Source organism: Falco punctatus (genome assembly GCF_963210335.1).
Source record: "Falco punctatus genome assembly, chromosome: 1".
In the NCBI taxonomy this organism is placed as follows: domain Eukaryota; kingdom Metazoa; phylum Chordata; class Aves; order Falconiformes; family Falconidae; genus Falco; species Falco punctatus.
The window spans coordinates 68237933-68259856 of record NC_137580.1 but is presented as its reverse complement, the minus strand read 5'-3'; the positions used below and the strand labels follow the sequence as shown (position 1 = coordinate 68259856).

Genomic DNA, 21924 nt, shown 5'->3' with positions numbered 1-21924 from the left:
CTTCCTCACCATCTAATTCAGATTGCATATAAAGAAACTGAGGCTCACACTTGTTAATTTCCTTGCACATGATCACACAAGAAATCTCAGAGAATAAAAATCATTGGGTTATTGGATCCTGATTCCTAATTACAGTTTGAGTTGCTTGTCTTGAAAGAAGAAGGTTAAAGGAAAGAAATGGTACTGTAGACAGTCTCTTTACTTTACTAATAATATATTGTTAAATTGATTTGGTTTTCTTAAAATGCAGTCAACTTCTTGCATCTGAAGCCTGTTTCACTTGAAGGTTTTTAGTGCCTGTTATGCAAGTTAGTGATTTTTAAGTGCTGCAGGGTGAAGTTAGCTTCAGGGCTACCGTTTTCAGTAGAAATGGGAACATGAATTACTCTTGTGTCTTAAAAATGCGATTTCTTTTACAGAAACATTTGGCAGAATTAACTTCATACTGCTGCCTTTACTTGGAAGATCATCTTTATTTTTAATTTGGAAACATTTAGGTTTAGAGCAAGACATAGGCTATTTACTATTAAATGTGAAAAATATTTTCCACTGTTAAATGTGATATTTTAGAAAAACAAACTTTCTCAAAAACAGCGGTTTCCTTTCAGGAGCTCTAACAGGTACAGTATGTGTATACATAATCTATACAAGAAACCTGAAGAGGGCATTTGTAAGTTTAGCTTGCTATTTCAGAAGAGTTGTCTTTGTCCCAGTAGCAAATAGGCCACGTGGAGGTACTTTACTAGGAGGTAGGGGTGGTTTATTTTATCAGCATGTGGAGTGCTATGCCAGGAGAAGCAGAGACGAGGTAAAGGGCCAAAACTTAAAATACTCCCCCTTCCATCTAGATCAGAACACATAGTGGTAATCGAGTGACTGAGGCCATTGAAGCAAGGTAAGCCTTTTCTTTTGCTCCTCAGTTAGAAGGCATGGAGGATGTAGAAGTCCCTTCTACATCTACTTGATCCCATCTACTTGGGATGTAGCAGTCCCAAGGTCATGATTAAATTGGTCAGAAGTAGCATACTAAATAGTCACTCCTGATTTGTACAAGAATTTCTGCAGCTTTGGGAGTTTAAAGATTTCTAGGAGGCTTAAAGAATGAGTAATGAAATAAAGGAATTGTCTGTCTTCACCTTTCCTGCAATAAAGATTTCCCAGCCCCTTGCTATGCATGTGACTTGAGGCAGAGGTACATGAGTCACCTTCCACTGCATGTAATGTTGACAAGTGAAGGGGAATCTCCTGCTAGTCAGTACCTGAGACTAGGACATGCTACATTAGACCTGCTTTCACGAGTCAGCTCTTCCTGGGTTTTTATTAATACGGGAAAAGAGATTGTGGGGAAAAATGATGGACAGAAGAGAAAGGAGGAAGGGTGTTTGGTTTCCCTCACTGCCTACTTTTAAAACCTTTGGTCTTTGTTATCCTTTTTGTCAGCAGGCCTCAGAGATTTAGAGCATTTGCCCCACTTCAGTCAAAGCTTTGAGATGTACGCTTGGCACAGCTTGAGGGCAGCTTGACAGCCAACAGCTGAGGAGTCGGATGTGAGCCCAGCTACTGCAGCTGGGAAGATGACTCCAGATTCGGCATCTGGGTCATTTCAGCTGCCAAACGTGCTCCATCTATGGTCATCCTAGCTGCTGTTGCAGCTGGGGAGAAGATGGGAGTGCAGCAAAGTTTACAGAGTTGAGAGAAGAATCTTAATTGGACTGGAGGAGGATGCTCTGCATGAGTGGCTTATGGAGTATGAAGTGCAAGAGGTGGCAATAAAGTTTGATCTGAAGAGGTATTTAGTGTGTGGAAGTTAAAATTTACCTTCATTCTAACAAATGAAATATTCCTCATTAATGGCACTGAGCATGATAATGCTTGTATGTGGGTCAGTAGTAACAGCTGCCTGTGTGTTGAATGCAGATGTCCTGAAGTTCTAAATCTGCATCTATGTTCGCAAGTCATTGAGTTTTTCCAGTATATTACTGTAATTTTCTTAGACAGCAGGGATATCAACTTGCAGTATGGGTTTGAATCTGGAATAGAAAGTGGATTTCATTGCTTCCTCCTTCCTTCACTGTGGGGACTTGCAGAACATCGCCTTGGTAGGAATTTAGTTGGGAAAACAGTATTGCCAAAGAATTTAATGTATGTTGATTGTCTGTTGATGAAGTTTAGCCCCTGGAAATGAGTAGCTGCCTTGAAATGAAAGTCCAGTTCTGTCCAGATGGGAGTTTTGTGAACCTATGCCTTATTTTACACAGTAGGAAGAAGGGTTGACTGAGCAACTGCATAATAGAACTTGGAAAAAATATCTTTTTTCTTTCTTAGACAAGTTCTGTTTTTCCCCTAAACCATCTGACCCAAGGGTTTTGAGGTGGTAATGCAAATGTCCTTCAAAAACCAGTTGTTACAAGCAGCAGGCTATTGACAAGACAGGAGTTAACTCCAGCATCTAGCGTGAGCTCTTCAGAGCCATAAGATCCAATACTAACCACCCCAGTGCTCCAGCAGTGAATCAGGCCTCTGAAAAGCATAGTAGCTGCTTTGAAATGAGATTCAGAGTTTGGGTTTTGTTTTGTTTTCTTAACGCTGCATTTGGTCGTTGTTGTTCTTCCAGTGTTTGTTCTGCGGATAAGGCTCTTATCACATTTTCCGATATCTGTGAAACTTTTGACGTTTGTCAACCGATCTCTTCTGTAGATCCACTTAGTATAAAATAATGAATGTTTATCAGGCTGGAGAATAAAGAAAAAAATAAGAAAATTGCTGTATAAAGTTAAGTGTAGCAAGATGTGATTGGCTGGTTAAATTTGTACTTGATATTAGAGAGAGAAGGGTATCTGAAAAAGATGTAATTCCAATTTGCCTGCCCAGAAGCTTGTCTTGGTGTGAAAAGGTCTTGTGTATTCCTGACTTTGTGCCAGGCTTTGGTAAAGTCTGCAAATGAGTTAGGTGTAAGCTAACTCCATGTAACACATTCCTGTGGTCAGAAAGGTAGGTGCTAGAGGATGTAGGTACTAGCAAACAACCTCTGTTGTGTTACTGCATACTTTAATTGCAGTGCAGTATTAAGGTCTGAGGTCCCTGAGGATAGTCCTTTGGGGGTGTGCAGTGTAGTAGCATAAAGGTGACGGGATTGCATGGTTACTGGGGGGTGGGTGGGGAGAAGAGTATTGTCAGCCACGAGGAGGTATGCTGTTTCTGCTGCTGCTTTGGAAATGCACTTCTGACTTCTTTTATTTCATGAAAATTTTTTCTCCTTGCAGTGAGATTGGAGAATTTGTGTGAAACTACAGATGCTTGCTGTTCTTTAGTGAATTCTTTGTGTAAGCATCCACTGTGTAGCATCTTGAGATACACAATGTTTTCCATGTCTCAGGGTATTGCTTTTCAAGCCTGTGTCCATTTTGATAGATATATAGCTGATGGTTATTAGAAATGTTCATAGTAATAACTTTTATTAAGCTGTCAACGCATAACTGTCAAAGTTTAATGCATGCCTGTTATTCTTACATCTAGAGAAAGCCACTTTACAGTACCAAATGGCTTTAAAGGTGTGGGCAAACCAGAAGAAGGTTTTGTAGTTTGTAGTGACCAACTTTCCCTAAAAATGTACCACTGAGGGTTTTGGAGCTGATAGCACCTGTAGCTATGGTGCTTTGTCCGTCCTTTTCCTACTAGTATCACTGCAGTGACTCACATTTCAGTATTTTTATTCGCTACAGTCTGCAACCACATAAGCAATTATAAAACTGACCTGAATGATACCTATTTCCCTGTGCTCTTTGGAAGAGCTGAGACCAGGAGCAAAAGCAGATATTTTGAGAGCTACATCTTTTCATCTTATATGTACCTTCAGTAGCTTTTCCTGTTCTTCACAGCCAGATGGAAGTGCTTCTGCCGAATCCTGATAGAAAAGGGTTAAGTAGAGCCACAGTCTGGTGACTGTAAAGGCATTTTGTAGAATGGTCTGTCTTGAATTTTATGATCTTCTCAAAAGTTCATGTTAAAAAAAAAAAATCCCTTTTCATGTACCATTTGCTATCCAGTATACTTTTCCATTTATGAATGTAGTGCTATGCAGAGTCTTAAATTAATTGTATGTCATCACAGAACAGTATGTAATGAGGTCTGGGGTTGTTACTGATAATATATTAATCAGATTTAGGTTTGTATGCCCATGGAGCAGCTTTGTACTTTTTCAATTCACTCTTCTCTTTTATTCCCTTAGAGGCTTTCTATTTGGTTTTCTATAAATTGCGAGTAACTCGCAGCAGTGCATTCTTTGCAGAAAAACCAGCACCATAAAGCTCTAATGCTGGCTGGGTGTTTTGGTTGCTTCTGGGGCAGGAATAATACAAACCACCAAACCTAGTTATTAAAGGAGCTGTTTCTTTTGTCATGTGGTGGCATGAGGCACCACAGCGCGGCATAAGGCCAAGTTTTGTTTCCAGCCTTGGGTCAGATGCTCTAAGTTGGCCAGGGCACAGGAGGGTATTTTAGCACAAGGCTTTTGCTTGGCGAGCGCTAAGGAACTTGTCACTCACTTTGGCTGTTTCATGCTGCCAGATATCAGGATTTTTTTCCCAGCCTGTTGTTCATTGCTGCTGTGCTTGGTGCATCTCTATCCTGCCTGGTAACAGCTTCTTCTATTCTGGTCCCATTTTTCTGCCAGCAACCACTTCTAGGGTGGTTTTCTGTAAATGGAGAAACCCTTACAGTTTTTGCTAGTTAAAGAATGCAAAATTTTTGTCATTAGTAACCTAAACCCCCCATTTGGAGTCTTGGCTTCAGCAACAAAAATCTTGTGGATTAACCACTTTCACCAGCGAGAGGCTTTCTGACGAGCTGTGGGAAGAAGTGTATGCTTGGTGGTAGGTCTGCAGTAAACAGCTGGAATTTGCATGTGGTGAATTAGCACCAAATAAAATCCCCTTTTTGTTGCTTAATTATCGTTGCATACTCAAATGGATCTTTTAAACAGTTGTGTAATAGAAATTGGTAAACCCCCACTTTTACAATAAGTGGGTTTTGATTGTGCACAGACTGAGATTTGTCTGCTCTGCTGGTGGCAAGGCCTGTGTAGGTGACATAATAGTCTATGATCTGATGAAAGGACCACTCAGTTCCCTGACTCCTCCTCAGCACGCAGTGGTGCCCTGAGCGGGATTGGAGCGCTGCAGCCGTTAAAGTCCTTGCTTCAACTCTGAATCTTCAACTACTTTACATTAACTTTGTTTGAGACCTGCTGTTCTGAATCGTACACAGCTGCAAGCATAAGCAGGTGTAAGATACACTGCATTTATATTTCACAGGCTTTCTAGTTGGCTTTCCCTGAAGAGGTTCTAAAACGTAAAATGTTTCTGACAACTGCTTGAACTCCTTATTTCTCTGAAGATGACAAGAGGGCTAATGCGTTCCTTACAGCTGATGTCGCAATTCTTTCTTCTTTGCAATTTGGGGTGAGATTTCTAAAAGCCTTTTGTTTCAGTTGGAAGCCGAGTGATGTTTTCCAGAGTGTCTAAGCAGGTGAGGCATCTAACTTCCAGTGATTTCTTTTCAGCACTGAAATGCCTCTCAGAACTTAAAGAAGTATTTATGGAAGAGTGTGATTTTGGGGTTCCTAGTTTTATTTAAGTCTTGAACTTAATTTTCATATGAATGGGAAATATTCGAAGAGAACTGGTGTGAATTTTAATGACAAGTCCTCCTGTGCTTTTCAGTTCTTGAGAGAATATGAAAGTAAACAGCAATTTTCAGCCTTTTCCTCTGCTGTTTATCTACTTTCTTGAACAAAATCGGTTGCAGGAACAAAGCTTGGCTGCTGCTAATTAGTAATTTCAGAAAGCAGCAATCGGACTATGCTTCTACCAGTCGGAAAAAATAACTGCCGCCTAATTTCTTCACCCTCCCACTTCACTTTCTTTGGCGCCAAAGGGTTATCGCAACTGCCTACGAGTTGATTTCTGGATGCTATCATGACATCAGTGTCAGAGAGTGACCAGTGAAAGTTAGGCACCTGAATAATGTTTTAAGTGCCAAAAAAAGTTTGTGTGAGTGGGTGAAATAGGCTACAGGGAAATACTTCATTGAGAGCGCTAAGTTGAATGAGGCTGTGGATTCTTAAAACCTTGTCAAGGTGCTTTTAGGAAAATGGCAGTGTCTGTGAAGAGTAAGAACTGTGATAAACATTTAAATAGCTTACTTTAGAGTAGGAGACAGAAGATACTTGGAGAATTTCATTCATTTGGTACTAGAGAGATGAAGTTTTTAAAGAAGGGGAGGGAATAGGAGGAGGGGGAAAAGATGCTGTAAATTTCACGTAAGTGGTTTTCCTGCTACCATCTTTTTTATTTCTTTAAACAAAAGCATTAATTGGAACTCAGGAAGGAGTCTTTCTCTTTCTTAGAGACTTGGCATTTTATTTTTGGCTGAGACTGAAAGCTATTGTTGCCTAAGTTGACGCTAAACTGGCAAATCTATGAACTGAAGCCAGTATTGTTACTTGGATCTAAATTTGTAAGGACATTTGGTTGTCTTAGAATAAAAGTTGAGCATATAGTTTACCTTAAGGGCAGAGTTATACTCTAAAGATTATTTGCACAGGCTCACAGATGAAAACGTTTCTTAGATTATTGACACGTGACATTTGAAGTAGCATGCTGATGGAAAGGAATAATAATGGCAAATGACGATGAATATGTCAAATGATTGTACAATAGACATGATCTTCACCCACAGGCTCACTGCTTTTTGGCAAAGAGCAGAGCTTTCCTACAGTGGCAGCTAACTTTACAAGGAATAAAGTTTCCAGTGAAGACTGATTTTGAAAAATCCCTTTTATTGTGGTTTTAGGGAATGAACTGTTTCAGTGACAGATAAGACTGGGCTTAGCTACTACGTCTGGTATCAGTTTGACTTAGAATTTCATTTTAATGCATGTTATGAGAGTAGTGCAAACCCGCAGGCATCTAGCTCAACTTACAACTGATTTATATTGAAATTGGGAATTTAAAAATCAATCTAAACAAAAGCAGTGCCTACAGAGCAGGTTATTCTGATTTAAGTATAGCAGTTTGCTAAGGCTTGCTTGCCCACAAGGCTTGCTTTCTGTTAACTAATATTCTATGTGCATTTTTGGCTACTGACAGGGAAGGAGATCCACTTTGTCCGCCTTCTGGGCAGAAGGAAGTTCTTTTGGAGAACTTGGTGGATCTGCCGAGGAATAGAGAGAGAAGTAACAAAAAGTGTGGTATTTTCATATGGCAGCTGGAAATTCAGCATGTTAAGGGACTTGGAGATACCTTTGAATAGAACTGATTTCAAGATGTGAATTAGCAAGGACATCCTTCAGCCCCAACTGGTGAACTTTGCAGGCTTTCCTGTCCTGTTCAGGAGTTGTCGTGTCTATAAATTACCTAATTTAACTAAGTATTGGCTGTAATGTCTGAAAAAAAATTGGATGAAATCTGGTAAAGGGGCAGGTGAGAAGGTGCTGCCTAGTCTTTAGTGTTCAGAAATTGTAGTAGCAGTGGGTAGCTGGGACTGGTGTTAATGCTTTTCCATTTCATCTTTTCTGTGAGCTGTTACTTCTACTTATTTACAACCCTAAATGTAAGTCTCTCCATGCTTCCATGGGATCATGGAAGGATAATGCTACAGTAGTGCACAACACAAGACAGTTCAGGTGAAATATTTAAATTCACTCTCATCAACTTACTGTGTTGTGTTACTGTTCCTCGAGTTACCATTGTCTCTGAAAGTGAGGTGACTCCCAAACAAAAATGACAGGGGGTGAGTGCTAGCAAGGGAGCTGTTGGGGTAGGGTAATCTGAAGAATTCTTTGAACGCTGGTTGATAAATACAGTATAATCCATGTTTATATAATTGTGTGGTAGCGGTTATAATAACTATACCCATAGTGTAGGTGTATGCATCTCACTTAAGATATCCCTTAATTCTTTTGTCTGTGGTTATATAGTCATATATAATTGTATCTGATCCTCACAACAGATCTGTGAGCTAAGGAAGTACATCCCTGGAATGCGTTTGGGGAACAGATATACAAGGAAAATACTTCCTTAAATGGACTTGAAAACAAGTCTTTTCCCCCCATTCTTTTTTTTCAAATGGTATTTATTTCCAAACTGGACTGAATGAAGGTACAGTATAGGTGTTAGACCTGTGCTAGTTTTAAGCCCTATCTTTTTATGTTCATAGCAAATCCAGCATCAGGCCATTGGAAAGGGGAGATTGCTTAGCAGTGTTGTTCCATCAGCAGGGAAGCCCCAGCTGCCCAAGAGGACAGGGCAAGAACAGAGTTAGTCAAACCCGAGAGACGTGGGAGGATGGAGAAACCCTAGACCAGGAGTGAAAACAAATGGACCAGAGGAAGAAGGGAATAAACTGTCTGGATATTGAGAAATTGCTTACTATTCTTCTTCAGTAAATTCACACTTAAAAAAAAATATAAAAAAAATAATGAGGGGAGTAACTGCTTTAGAATACCAGTATAGGCAAAACTAGACTGCTCAGTGGTTAACTGAGTGCTGTGAGTCATTTGATTTCTGAGTCATGTTGTTATACCAGTCCCACACAAAGGGAAACTTTTTGACTGTATGTCAAAATCTTCCTTATAAAATCTGAATTTTCAAACAGTCACTAAAACCACTTGTTAAATTTGTTGAGGGGCTTTAGATTAAGATGTTTTGATTATGAATTCTTTCAGGACATTGTACTAAGAAGTTGAGTAGAGTTTGAGCTAGCAGGTTTTTACAGGAAGCAAGAAGTGGCCATTCTACCAGATGGTTTGTTTGCAAATAATCGCTGCCTATCTGATGTAGGATTGAGTGGAGAGGAAGAAGTTGTTGCTGATGATGTTTGTCATGACAAGATAAAACAGACTTCACAGGAGAAGAGGAAGAAGGAAACTTACTTCAGGGTAGCAAAATCAGCAATTAGGTTTTAACAATCTTGTCCATCTTGGGGTTTGAAACTTTGACTCAGTCAAGGGGTGTAGCCGCTGCCATGTTCTGGTGTGTACTGTCTCCTCTTCAGTTACCCAGCACTTCACTTCCACAGGCAGGTGCTAAGAAAAACTAACCCTTACACAGCATTTTGCTCTGTCAGGATTGGAGTCTTTGTTTCTGTGGCTTGTTCCGTCTTAAAAGACAATGCAGAGATGGTCCTAACTCAGCCTAATCAATATTCTGCAGGGTTTTTTCGCCACTTTTCTTAGCTGTAGGAAATCAGTCCAAGTTCAAAGAGTCAAGAGTTGCCTAAGTAAGTGTCTTGACCACCATTAAGTTGTGGAGTATGTTATTGTTCTTATTCTGCTGAAGATTTTATTTTCTCATAGTTGCCTTTTCTCAGCACAGTGAACAGGACAGACCAGTTCTTGGGTAAGTTGTTTTTCTGGTATGAGGCAGATGGAAACTTTTCTCCTAGCTTTGCTGGTTCGTGTTGGAAAACCATAGCTGAGAGGGTTGAACAAACCTGTCACTTACTTATATGTGTTGGGTTTCTGGGAGGTGGGATGCGTGAATTTATTGAAATGCGTTTCGTAGAACATTATTCACAGGAAGAAAACCTTGGTATCGCAGACCTCGACCAAGCAGACGCTGCTTCTCTGGCTCAGTGAAGTTATGGCTGTTGCAGGAATGTGCCAGCCAGAGAGAAGATGTCATTTAAAGCCCATGGCCTGAAGGTGTATTTACCTGGGAGGATGGGGAGCAGAATTTCAGTCTTTGCTTTGACCTGGCTGAAAGCTGGTGATTAAGATGTTCATTTCCCATATTTCTTGCAGATATGTCCCTTTTTCTGGGGCTACAGATGCTTGTTTGCTTGCTTGCTCTCTAAAGTTGATAGTTGTATCTGAGAGGAGGCTTGCAGGGTAAATTCATACATTAATCCAGAGGTTTTCTTCCTGGCCTGTCATGTGGAAAAATGAATGTGTTTGGGCTTACTTTCTAGGGTTTTGGCTTCAGCTGGGAATGTCTGTGTTTACAGCAGGCCATTTTCCTGTTACAGCTGCCCTTCTTTTGGCTAACTTCCTTCTTAGCCCAGTAGTTTTGTCACTGACCTGACTCAGGAGAAATATGTTCATAGCTGACAGGTTTCTGGCTATTTGTGGAGTCATTTTGCCCCCCAAATGTCCTACTTTGTATTAGGTCCTTATGCTGGAGGAGAGATTTCATCCTGGCACGTTAGCCCCGTTGTGAATGCAAGGGAGCAAACTGCAGTTGCACTACTGGGGAGGTCAGCAGGCATTTCTTGTTCTCTGCAGTGTCCTTCATTTTCTGCCTGCCTTGCTTTAGCCCAGTCAGCCACCGTGTAGGTCAGAGCAGGAGGCCATCAGGAGACGGAGCGGTTGCTTCAAAGCCTTGTGCACTGTCATGGTTTCAATCGAGTGCAGATGACTGATGCTCTGGATTCTGCTGTCCTACAGCCTGCAGCAAGTACTGGGTCCTTAAGGTCCCACATTTGCTGCAAATAGACCTAACCATCGAGCTGTCACTTGTACAGCTAACTCACTGCCTTTTCTGTTAGCTAATCCAAAGCGGAAACTACAACAGAAGATAATTCTCCAGAGCTGGTGAGTCCCTATAAGCACAACTAGTGAATCTGTCATCACTTGCTGTGTGAGAAGCCGAAGTTAGCCTGGAGCATTGTTCTTTTATGTAACAGAGGGGAAATGGCTCTGGTCCAGGCGATCCAGAAGCCTGAGGAGCCAGACCATCCTGTGGTGTTGGCCTGATGAGCTGTAAATAATCCTGGCTCAACTGCCCTGTTCTGTGTCTTTGCCCTCTGCTGTTTTTCTGTGAGGGGAGGGGGAAGCACGCGTGTTTCCCAGCTGCTAGGGGATCTCCTGGGTTTAGGAACGGGGCTACCTGTAACCGTGATCCGTGCACAACTCTCTGGCGCACGCGTGGGATGAAGTATGGAGGGAGAGGGTGGGTTTATGAATGCTTGTACAGAAGTGTCTGGGTAATTAACTCAGCCGTTAGGTAGGAGCATTTAAATCCTTAAAGACATTTTTTTGTGGGAAATACAGGGTAATCGTCTCCTCAGGCATGCAAGACAGACACGGTTAAAGGCTGACTTCTGCCTAAATTGCACATCAGGAATTTAGGTGTCCTTTTTGAGTCTCAACTGGAATAATTTATTTAGTATCACAAGGATTTAAGCCTGGTCTTACTGCCAGGGTAACACCATCATCAGTAGGCCATTTTTACCAGCTCATCTGTCCCCACTGACAAGCTGGTGTGGTACAGTGAGGGCCCAGGTTGCTTTGCTCTTTTGGTCCCACCGGAACAAATGCCAGTTAGTGGCGGGAGCAGGAGCGGACACCGACCCAGGTCACAGAGGGTGTTCCAGGATAGCGTGGTTACTGTTTCAGGTGCTCTCCTGGGAGCATCCTAAGCGCTGTGTATTAGTTAACCTTTCCCATAGCTGCTATATGTGAAAGGTCTTCGATCTATGAATGAACCCAACACACGGTGCTTGCTCACTGTATGTTAATGGCAGAGATGTTATTTTTAGCTCCTGAATTCTTTTTCTCCTTCACTATTAGAGCTGAAAGACCTTTTGCCCTTAAGACAGGCAAATACATAGTGTGTTTATTTGGGACAACATAAGGTTAACACATCTATTGGGAACAGTTATTTTTTTTCAAAATGAGTAAAAGTGGCTTTTTAAATAGCCATTAAAAGATCTAAATCAAGTAACTATGTTTTAAGTTTTAAAAAGAACTGTTATCTTTGGACCATGTAATTTACAGAACTCGCTGCAATAATCCTTGATTTAGAACAATTACTGCACTAAAGTACTTGCTTTTTTCCCCTTTAAAAACAAATCCAAACCCCAAACCAAAAACCAGACAGGTTTCCAGCAAAGGCTGGGATAACTGACTGGAATGGAAACACAGCCAAGTCTTGCAAAACTCCAGTATACAGTTGCTGTTCTCCTCTATGTCTTTTATCTTGCCATCTGAGTGCATTCCCTTGCCTGGTCACTTGTTTTGCTTTTTTTGTTTTGTTTTTGTTTTGGTTTTTTGTTGGTTTTTTTTTTAAGGTAATCATCAGTTGCTAGAAATAAATATTTTAAGAACTAATACACTGGTTACATTCTTACAATTGTGTGCAGTGCATGCTGGTTTAAAAGGAAGCTGTTTTATAACATTTTTAATTATGAAATTTCTTATGCAACAGAGTTTAAGGGTCAGTTATAAACACTCCAATAACTAAGCTTCCTTAGGCAGTAACTTACCTTTGTCATTTCTTGTAGCTCGAGCTTGACTCAGTCCAGTCTCGCACCAAACAGGATTGAGGAGCTAGAATACAAGGTACGCTGATTCGATGTACAGTTTGTAACATTTCTTTGGCAGTGGTGCTCACAAACCATTGGCATATAGTTTATCTATAGCTAGAGTGGGGTTTTTTTTCCTTTTGAAGTCCTTTAGTAGAGGTCAGGCAACTGTGTCTGTTTTTCAGAGCTGTGGACTATCAGTCCCTGAGCAAAAGGTGTCAGACAAGTTGCTGGTAGGGTTTGGGGCCTGAAAAACTCAACTGCCTGCGTTTCCAGTTTTGAAGCATGCAGAGGAGCTGCTTGCTGTTGCAGGAACGTCCCACTGGCACCACTGGCAGTAGGGAGGTCATGCCAACTCTCTGGATCTGACACCATGAAACTGGGCCCTCCACAGCTGATGCTGCAGCCAGCTCTGGTCCCAGAGTGAAGGATAATTTATACAGCTATAAGAAATTTAACTGTAGGCTCCCACCCCTTGTGTGGGCACGAACTGCATCCAGAAAGAAGGGAATCCATATTCCTAATTATCAGCTTATAACCACTGCTGTGTTCACCAAGGTTTTAGTAGGAAACTGAAGACGGAGGGAGGCATCACAGACCCCGCTACTTTCATGTGGGCCAAACCTAACCAAGAAGCATAACAGAGCACCAAGCCTGCCCATTCCTTACTCCTGGTATGAAAACACGAGACGACTTCTCTCTTTAGGAAGAAGAAGTAAGTCATCTTCCACAATGATGTGACTTCGGGTGAGCAAACAGACACACTGCATTTCCTCTAAGAGAAGACTGAGCCACAAGTATTTAGCCTTAAATGTAACTGTGCCTTCCTGGGCTTGCTCCTACCTTCGAGGGATTCTGGTGCAAGCTAGCCTCATTATTTTTTTTAAGCCAGACAATTGACTTTAGTTTTATTACAAAGCTTTTATTAAAAAACAAATGCTCAGCACATTAACTCAAACTGGAATGACAAAAAAAAAAATCGGTTGACAGTATTTTTGGCAAAGGCTGTGCCTTACTATTTTAAAAAATGGGTACATCAATGCTCATTTCAACACTGGCATAAAATCCCACTAACAGGCTAACAAAACCAGATACAAATACAGAACAATTGAAGTAATAATTCAAGTGCTGGGCTTTTTACAAGGAGAAGGGGAATGGGTGAGAAGGAGAACTCACTGCAGTCAGATTTGCTGGATGTATTGCTATGTTTACAGAGTAGATGATGCAAGACTAAGGTGTCTACTGACCAGCTGATGTTGTTACATGTATTTAGTTCTATAGGACACTGTATTATATAGACTGAGAGGCCACTATTTGTTACAAATAGTTTAACAAAAAAGCCACCTTTTTTTCCATACAGGCTTTTCCTCTGGCAGAAAAAAAAAAAAAAAAAGAAACCCCCCTTTTATTTAAAAAGTATTTCAGATTTCTGACACTTGTTTAAAAGCTCATACCTAGTAAAATATACACCAAAGAAATTACAAACTAAAAGTTAAAATATAAAAGCATTCAAGTTTCTTAAAAAAGCTAAAACCAAAATTGATCCTGTCGCACCATTAAATAAAAAGAAGGTTGAGTGTGTCATCCTGGTCCAGGCAAATTCCATTCCTCGATGTGCTGTATGGGGCAGCTGTGGTCTACGTTATTCTGCTGGCTGAAGCAGGCAGAGACAGCCATGCTACTTTGTTTGCTGACTCGATATGGACACAGATGAGACGGGAGCTTAAGAGTGCAAGGCAGAGGTGGAGTGAAGACAAAAGCTGCTCTGCTGACCCAGGAGCTTATTTGCTCTATTTATATCAGGGCTGGACCTCGTGATAGTGAAGGATTTTGGCAGTGATTGTCTTTATGATTCAGTGTCTCTAGCAGTGACATCAGGGTGAATGACATCCTAGACAGACTCCTTGGGGGTGGTCTGTGTGGATGAAGGACACACCTAGGGTTTAACAAGCTTCCATCTCCAGAAGGGGTCCTGGTGTCGCCGCCTTTGCTTTGCAAGTTGAGAAAGCATTTCTTTTCCCACCTAGAGGGAGGGGGGAGGAGAGAGAGAGAGAGAGAATGTGTGTGATAAAGACTATATGAAGCCTTTTTTTTTTTTTTTTTAATCCTTCAGAGTAGCTGGTGATGGGTCACTGTAACTCTATGACACAACTGTGTTAACGGAATGTGCATCTGCAATATCAAACAAGTGCAGCGCATTGCTTCTTGCTCTTGCTTGAAGTTTGCAAGAATATTTATGGAGAGTGCTTTAGACTAAACAGATGTCCACACCAACTAGAAAGGTGGGGTTTTAAGCTATTTAGACATTCAGCATATTACAGAAGTAATTCCCTTTTGTAGTGGATTTCATTTATCTACAACATTTGACCTAGATATCTGTTACAAAACTAAACATCCTCAGGCTTTGGTACTATGGTGGTTGAGGTCAATTAAACCTCCACTTCAGAGCCTCAAACTCTGCTCCCTGCAGAAATGAAGAAATGCTGTCTTCTGCAAGCAGCTGGGTAGAGGAATGTGGTGGGTGAGGCTTGTGTGAACACTGACCCTACCATGTGTCCACATGCCTAGGTAGGAATTGTTCTGCTCTTCAGCAGGGTAGGGAACATCTTCCTGTTGAGTAAGAGCCACAGGCTTCTTTCCTAGCCATAAAGTTCACTAGGATCTTGGAAGGATTTACATCCTTATAACTTGTGAAAAGGCCAACAGTGCAAGCCTTGTAGGTACTGCTGATCCAGAGAGGAACAGTTCTTCATCACTAGGCCTCTGGGTTACATCAGCTGACTTACACAATTGCTAACTCAACCGTCACCCCTGCCCTTCTGACCCAGACAACTGGGTTCTAACAGGGACTCCACCCAAAGCCTGTCTAATGAGTCAGGCATTTTTCCACAGACGGACACATGCTCTCCAGTAATGGTCCCAGGATTATCAGTATCTCAAAAAAATCTGCATTAACCTCCAGGCCTCCAGGTACTACACAGCTGCCAAGCAAGTAGAGGGTTCAATGGCCGGAGCTTTTCAGAATGACCAAAATTAGCACAGGAATGCAGTTCAGTGGAAAGAGTGAGTGAATTTTCACCAGAAGCAGCACAAAATGCTTAGTCACATGAAGAAGATACGCTGCCAGCACCTTGAATGAGCAAGGCAAGACAGAACAAGTTTATAAAGAAGTGGCTTAAACCACAAGTCAAACTTCTGTTAGAATAATCATAATAGATAGACTGCTTGAGCCTGTAAGAACCAAAAGCAGAATTAATCAGCAAGTATTACAGCAGCAGTATTTAAAGCAGGGCCGTTTATAACTGGGTACCCATGTCCCATCTGCTGCACCTTCCATGTAAGCCATGACAACACAAAGCATTCTGCCTGCACTGGTTGAGTACAGCTCCTGAATGAAGAGTTACACAGGCCAATATACTCTAGGGGAGAAAGCCTCCAAAACTGACTACGGACCCTTTGATTTTAGTGAGCGCAAGCCGAGGCCCCAGAATTTTACTAAACAAGCTGATGCCTCATCAGAGGCTGCCCACCTGGCCATTGTTTTAGTGGAAAGGGAAGCTGAGGACACTGAAGGAGTTCAGCTGCAGACTAAATACAGTAGAAAGGACAAGCACAGATTTATATCAGACTGGCTGGTATAGCTTTAATTTGAAGGATGCTCTTCCCTCTCCCAAATACCACCATTCCTGACACATAGTGAATAATTTTCACCTGCTGCTGGTAGCCACAGAAGGACATACAAAGCCACTGCAGCCTCCTGAACAGCACAGCTGAAAGTCCACTGGAAAACCAGCGGTTTCAACAGAGGTGGTCTGTATTGACTAATTCAGTTCCTATTTCCTCATAAAACCAGCCCAAGTCCCAACTAAAAAAAGCCTTCTGAGCTTCCTGCCTTTTTTTTTTTTTTTTTTTTTTTTAATATATAAAGTAGCACAGTGCTCTGTAACACGTGCGGATCAAAGAGCTGTGAAGGCCTCTACCTTTCCAAGGAGCACGAAAGAGGCCAAGCAAACAGCAGAGGAACACTGGGGAGAGCACCCTGCAGCTTTATATTTATTTTGTGCCTTTTCATCCCGGATTTTCAAAGGTTTGGTCCAGGTTGCTCTTCCTGGGAAGGTTTTCCTCTCAGTCTTACATGAAAACATTCAGCTTCCTGTTGAGGAATGGCCTTGAGGCGCCAGGCCAGTAGTTCACAGCAGTCTGATACAAGCGCTGTGATTCAGAGCTACTCCCCATTAGCAGCCAGGAATGTCTACTCCACCGAAGGAAATGAAATGCTCTTCTGTTGAGATGGTTCCCTGCCTCCTCCCCCCTTCCCTTACCAGCAAGCTGTCTTTGAAGTCAGGAGGTTAAAATAACGGCCGTGGCCTTGCTCTGGCCCTCAGCGTTCTCAAGCAGCGGCCATGGCTGCTTTCTCAGCCCCTCGCTCCAGCAGGGACCCTGCGGAACCTACTGCAGTTCTGCAAGGGGAGAGGCACGGTGAAGCCCCAAGTATTTTTATTTCTGAACAAATACTGCAGTACGGCAAATTACACAGTAGCTGCCCTGAAAACAGCATCTAGAACCCAGCCTCTCCCCAGCTGCACATTAAGGCTACATGCTGGAAATTGCTTCTGCTGCTGATAAACAAAGTCATACCTAAAAAATACAAGTGATGATGGTGTTGCCTTACAGATATAAAACAGGTCAAATCAGGATTCTTTTCAAGAAACCGCAGGCATGTGCTAAGGAGACTGAAGACTTCCCACATCTAAGGCTTCACTGGGGGGCTGTAGCTGAAGTCTCGCCAAGCGAGGCATGCCCTAGCAAAGCCCAATCCACAAGTGAAGTCGGTGCAATCAAAGACTGCAATTACAGCTCCCTGGCTGTGGTTAGGCTTCAAAGAAAGTGCTGCAAGTCACATTTTACATATGTGAAGTCTTGAGCCTGAGCCACAATAGGAGGCACTGTCTGTGCCATTTGCAGCATACGTCTGACTGCAGGAGGGAAGGGGGGGGACGGGGGGGGGGGGACGGGACTGGGTAGGGGGGAACACCTCCAGAAAGAAACAAATAAAATTCAACAATAATTCGGTGTAAAAGAAAAAGCCCTCCTAGTGAAGTGATAAAACTGTACTTAAGGAATCACTACAGTAAAACCGAAGCCTCCTAACAAGCCTGGTCTTAGTGGCTGAGGGCAAGAACATCGCAGGGGGATGAGAATTCCTCCCCACACTTGGGAATGAGGTGGATGGAAGGGTGGGTCCGCAAGGGTCTTGTGCTCCTCCTCTAGGCCTTTAACTCATCTGCATTTTTCTAGAACAAGGGAGAGGATTACACGGCTTACAGAAGAAAGTCAAGAGCGTCTGGGTCAGCACAGGAGTAAGTACAGAGTAAAAGAGATAGCTAGCCCTTCACAGAAAGCAGGAGAAAGTGAAAGTTTTAAACCAGGTGCCCTTTTTTTCTACACCTTCCTCCACCATAGGTTGTTTTTATACAGTTGTAAGAAGAGACAAGACTACATATAACAGCAGTTATATGTATTTTTTTTTTAAAAAAAGTGAAGTCTCTAAACCTGGCTTTTAATCCAGTACTTCAAACGAACTCCAGGACCCGGCAGCTGAAACTGTCATTTTCTTTTGAAGTCCAAAATGAACATGTTCAAGTTACTGCCAGGGTTTATCCAATACTCCAGAAACTTGGGTATGCAAAACCAGGTCGTTATTTATCAGAAAGGTTCGCGCTGTTTGTGAAGCCCCTTTTTATTTTCTTTAGAGGCAGAGCTGGAGAGAGTTTGAGGCGCAACAGATAGATGCCGGCACTGCAGTCTGCTCCTCTTCCTGCCCAGCTGTGCCATGGTTTGTGGGTTAGCCTAAACCAGACCCTTGAAATGTTCAGGGCAAACAAAAACAAACACTCCGCAACCTTTGTTGTTTCTAAAAAAAAATAATAAATAAAACAAAAAACCCCAACAAAAACCCCACCATCTCCCAATAAAACCCCAATCGTTTTAGTAATCCAGTTTGCTGCAGGGTCCCACAAGCTGCTACAGCACATGGATGGAGAGAGCTACAGGAGACAGGAAAAAGCCCTCCCTGCAAGAGCTGGATACCAGCAGGCAGCAGAGGAAACCTTTTAAACTGCCTTTGTTGCCAAAGAACTTACATAAAATTGTACCCTAAAACTGTAACAGATACTGCTATGTTGAAGGTATGTCACCAGCAAGTTTTCCTGGAGTTTGGTGTGTGTCCGTCCCGTCCCGTCCTGTCCCCCCCCCGCCCCTACTGTTAGCCTCAGCCCATCGCTGGTAACTGTGAATCGAGACTCCGTAACAAATGACCCACTGGTGGTTTAGGTGTGCTGAACTATCTACCCCTGAAAATCTCTCTCCACTGATTACAGGTGGAGTCTGTTGTCCTAACTTCTGTCCTCTTAGTCTGGCCTAAGCTACATGGGTTAAGTGAGCAGCAGAAATACCTCCCCCGCCTCTCCCAGTCAGAGACCCCTTCCAGAGCAGGATGGTGTCAGCATGGGAAACGCCCAGGTATTTTAAGGCTCCCGCTTTGTGTGGCTTAAGTTAGTGATGCCAAAGCAGGTGTGGCTCTTATCAAAGGCCCCCAGTGTAGGCAGCATGAAACTAGAAGCTCTATCACTGCGCTACAATCTTCAGAATGATCCTACTGGAAGACCCAGGACATGCTTTTCCTGTTAAGGGTGGAAGAGGAGAGAGGTTCCATATTTGTAATAAAAACAACTACCTCTAGACAGCTGTCTCTAGCAGCTTGTTAAAGTGGAATAATATACTAAAAGTGATCTGCAAGGGAGGAAGAAATAGGCTTCTCCCCTTTTTGTATCTTTGTGGCATACAGTAAATATTCAGAAGACTATTTTTTTAATCATTTCTTCTATAGCCCAAGAGCTGTGAAGAAAGATGCATCAGTTCTAGGGGCACTGAAACTGCTGCTTCAGTTTTCACCCGCTGTAACACAAAAAGACTTGAGGTACTGGTAAAGTAGTAAGTGAAGATTCTTTCAAAAGAAAGAAATAACATAGGTAAATTTTCCTCTGTGGAACATCTTTTCTGCCACAATAAAACACAGGGTAGAATTTACACTGTTCTCTTGAAAGACCATCTCAACATTTAAATCTTCCAATACATGCATTCATTTAAATAGTTGCCTTCATGCAACCAAAGGTAAGTCTGATACAACCTGAATACCTTCTTGAGCTTCATCAACTCTTCTACACACAGGCATCCGCAAAGCAACACTACCAGTGTAAGACAGCAGTATGCAGAAACCATGACAGAATTCAAACACATCAGCTTCACTTTGATGCAATTAATTTATCTCAGCAGAAAATCTCTACTGGTCTGAAACACACAAGCTCCTGTTATGTACCTCAAGAGACCCAACTATTCATCAAAACATGGTCTTGCCTAGTATCAAGGCAAATGCACACACCATAAAACTAATTATATGTAGTTATTTTGGCAATTAACATTTTACTTTGTGCAATTTCATGTATCCTTGAGATGAAGGGTAGAGGGCTCTCAAAACTCCCGAGTTTAATTCTGACGCAACTTAATGAGGAAACATGTATCTTACTTTTGCAATGAGGAAGCGACTTCAGAAATTATCTGTCTCTCTGTTCAGTTGAGCCTCCTCAGTTCTCTTACCCCCTGACCTCACTCTACTGATGCCTGTGACAAGAACACAAATCCAGTGATACAGTCACTGGTACCATTTCCCTCAGTTGCATCTAACCCTGTTTACACGCTACGCCCCAGTGCCAACGACACCTTCACAGCACAAATGCTTCCAACATTTGCTCCTGCCACTGGAACCAACAGCAGAAAGCTGGTGTCCTGAAAGGTCAGGCTAAAACCCATGCTAACTGGCTGCCAGTCTCATGTTTAACTGGCTAGACCGCGGTGCTTCAGCTGGCCCTGCTGTGAGCTTCCTTCCTTGTACAGCTTTCCAATCTGCACACTTTCAAAATTGTTTATACGGTAGAGTCTTAACGAGTGGGTAAAGGATCAGAGATCTGAAAGATGACTTGCATAAAAAGTCTTAAAGTAGAAGATTAAGGAACTGACTAGTATGAGAGGGTTGGCTCTATTAGTAGTGACTTTTGCAACATCACATTTAGGCTTTTCGGTTCTGTTTTGTTGTTTTTGTCTTCAGGATGGCTAGTTTTGCATTCATTTGTATCAGAAAACCTCTTCAATCCAATAAAAAATCTCTAAAAGTCAGAAACAAAAAGTGCTAGAGCTTGCTAAGCTTTGACAGAATTGCATTTGAATACAAGTCTGTTGAAATTAGAGGACAGATTTCACCCAAGCTTAGTCACCAGAAACAAATGAGAAACACTTTGACGATGTCATACCAACTTGCTTTCTAGCTGTTCAGAAATATGGTATCCATTTCTCATTTTAATTTTTTTAATGTAAATATTCTAAAAAATGAAAATGCAATACAGGCCTGAGATGAACACTAAATGCTGAGGTTTTCTTCCAACTGAGAGTGAAACCACATTTCAAAATCTTATGTTTTCTTTATAAAACAGTTTGTTTCTACAGAATTTTTCTCACGACCTTAGAATTATCAATCTGGTGAGACTGAGTTTACTCAATCCACTAAAATATACCGTTTTCCTCCAGAGAAGAATGGTGCACCAGCCATCAACTCTCTGTCCCCACCCTATCCCACAGGAAAAGTTAGAACAATAGTCATCCCAGTGTTCCTTCATTCTAGCCCAAGCTGCCTACTGCTAACACCTCAGAAGTGAAACGATACGGGGTTGTTCTAATCCCTTGTAAATGTGGCCGAGTTCAAACTTGATTAGGCATCTCTAATTTTGCAGCAGCATCTGCAACTTTGAGCATCTCCGGCAAAATAAACATTCACCTACTGAATTACCTACTTCTGCCCTTTGTCAGTTTCAGTTTAAAACCTGAAATGCTGAAGGAGGACTTCACAGCTGACCATGCTACACCCGTTTTGTAAAAAAATTTTCTTGTTTCTCTAACACCGTATCTATGCTGTCGGTCTAGTTGAAAGTGTTCTGCAGCCTTTTTATTTAGAAAGCCTATGCTTGGCTCCTACCCTGACTTACCCTTATCCCTCCCATAGCCTCTTACTGCACCCAGACAGCATTTACACCCTTCCTTCCTTCCCTCCTGCCCTTCACAAGGGTCCTGCGCCAAGCTGGTAACCGGGGAGCTCGCTCTGCCCCACCGCAGGGCTCCCAGCAGGTGTCAGTGCCCCGCTGTACCTGCTGCTCAGGCAGGAGGCGGCCGGCTGTTCCGCACCTTCGCTCCTCATGTTTTTCTTTATGTCAGGGAGCCTGAAAGAGAGAGGAGGTTTTCTGTCTTTCGCCCCAGCAAGATTAATGTCGGGTCAGAATTAAGTTGCAGGAGGGGATCTGCCTGAGGGCTGGACTCCTTGTCTTTGGAAATTACTGTGCCGATCTGAAAAGGGCCGAAGTTAACCGAAGTATTCAACGATATCAATGTTTCAATCCAGCAAATTCTCTCCTGTTTGTTCTGCCCCTCTTGCCTTGCCACCGCGCATAGGTAAAACAGGGAACAGGGAAACGTGGGTCACGTAGGAAACAATTTTTAAAGCAACCTGCGACACAT

At 42.3% G+C, this 21924-nt stretch overlaps 1 protein-coding gene across 5 annotated transcripts in view; it reads right to left on the bottom strand.

The window, feature by feature from the left end:
* Nucleotides 1-411: 411 nt before the first annotated feature.
* The window catches only part of LEF1 (lymphoid enhancer binding factor 1), a 93065-nt gene continuing 71552 nt past the window's right edge, over nt 412-21924 (bottom strand). For all 5 annotated transcript variants that reach the window (XM_080374050.1, XM_080374051.1, XM_080374049.1 and 2 more), the window contains one exon: nt 412-14326. In XM_080374050.1, coding sequence (XP_080230176.1) covers nt 14247-14326 — 80 coding nt within the window. In that variant the 3' untranslated portion in view covers nt 412-14246. The remainder of the gene's footprint in view (nt 14327-21924) is intronic.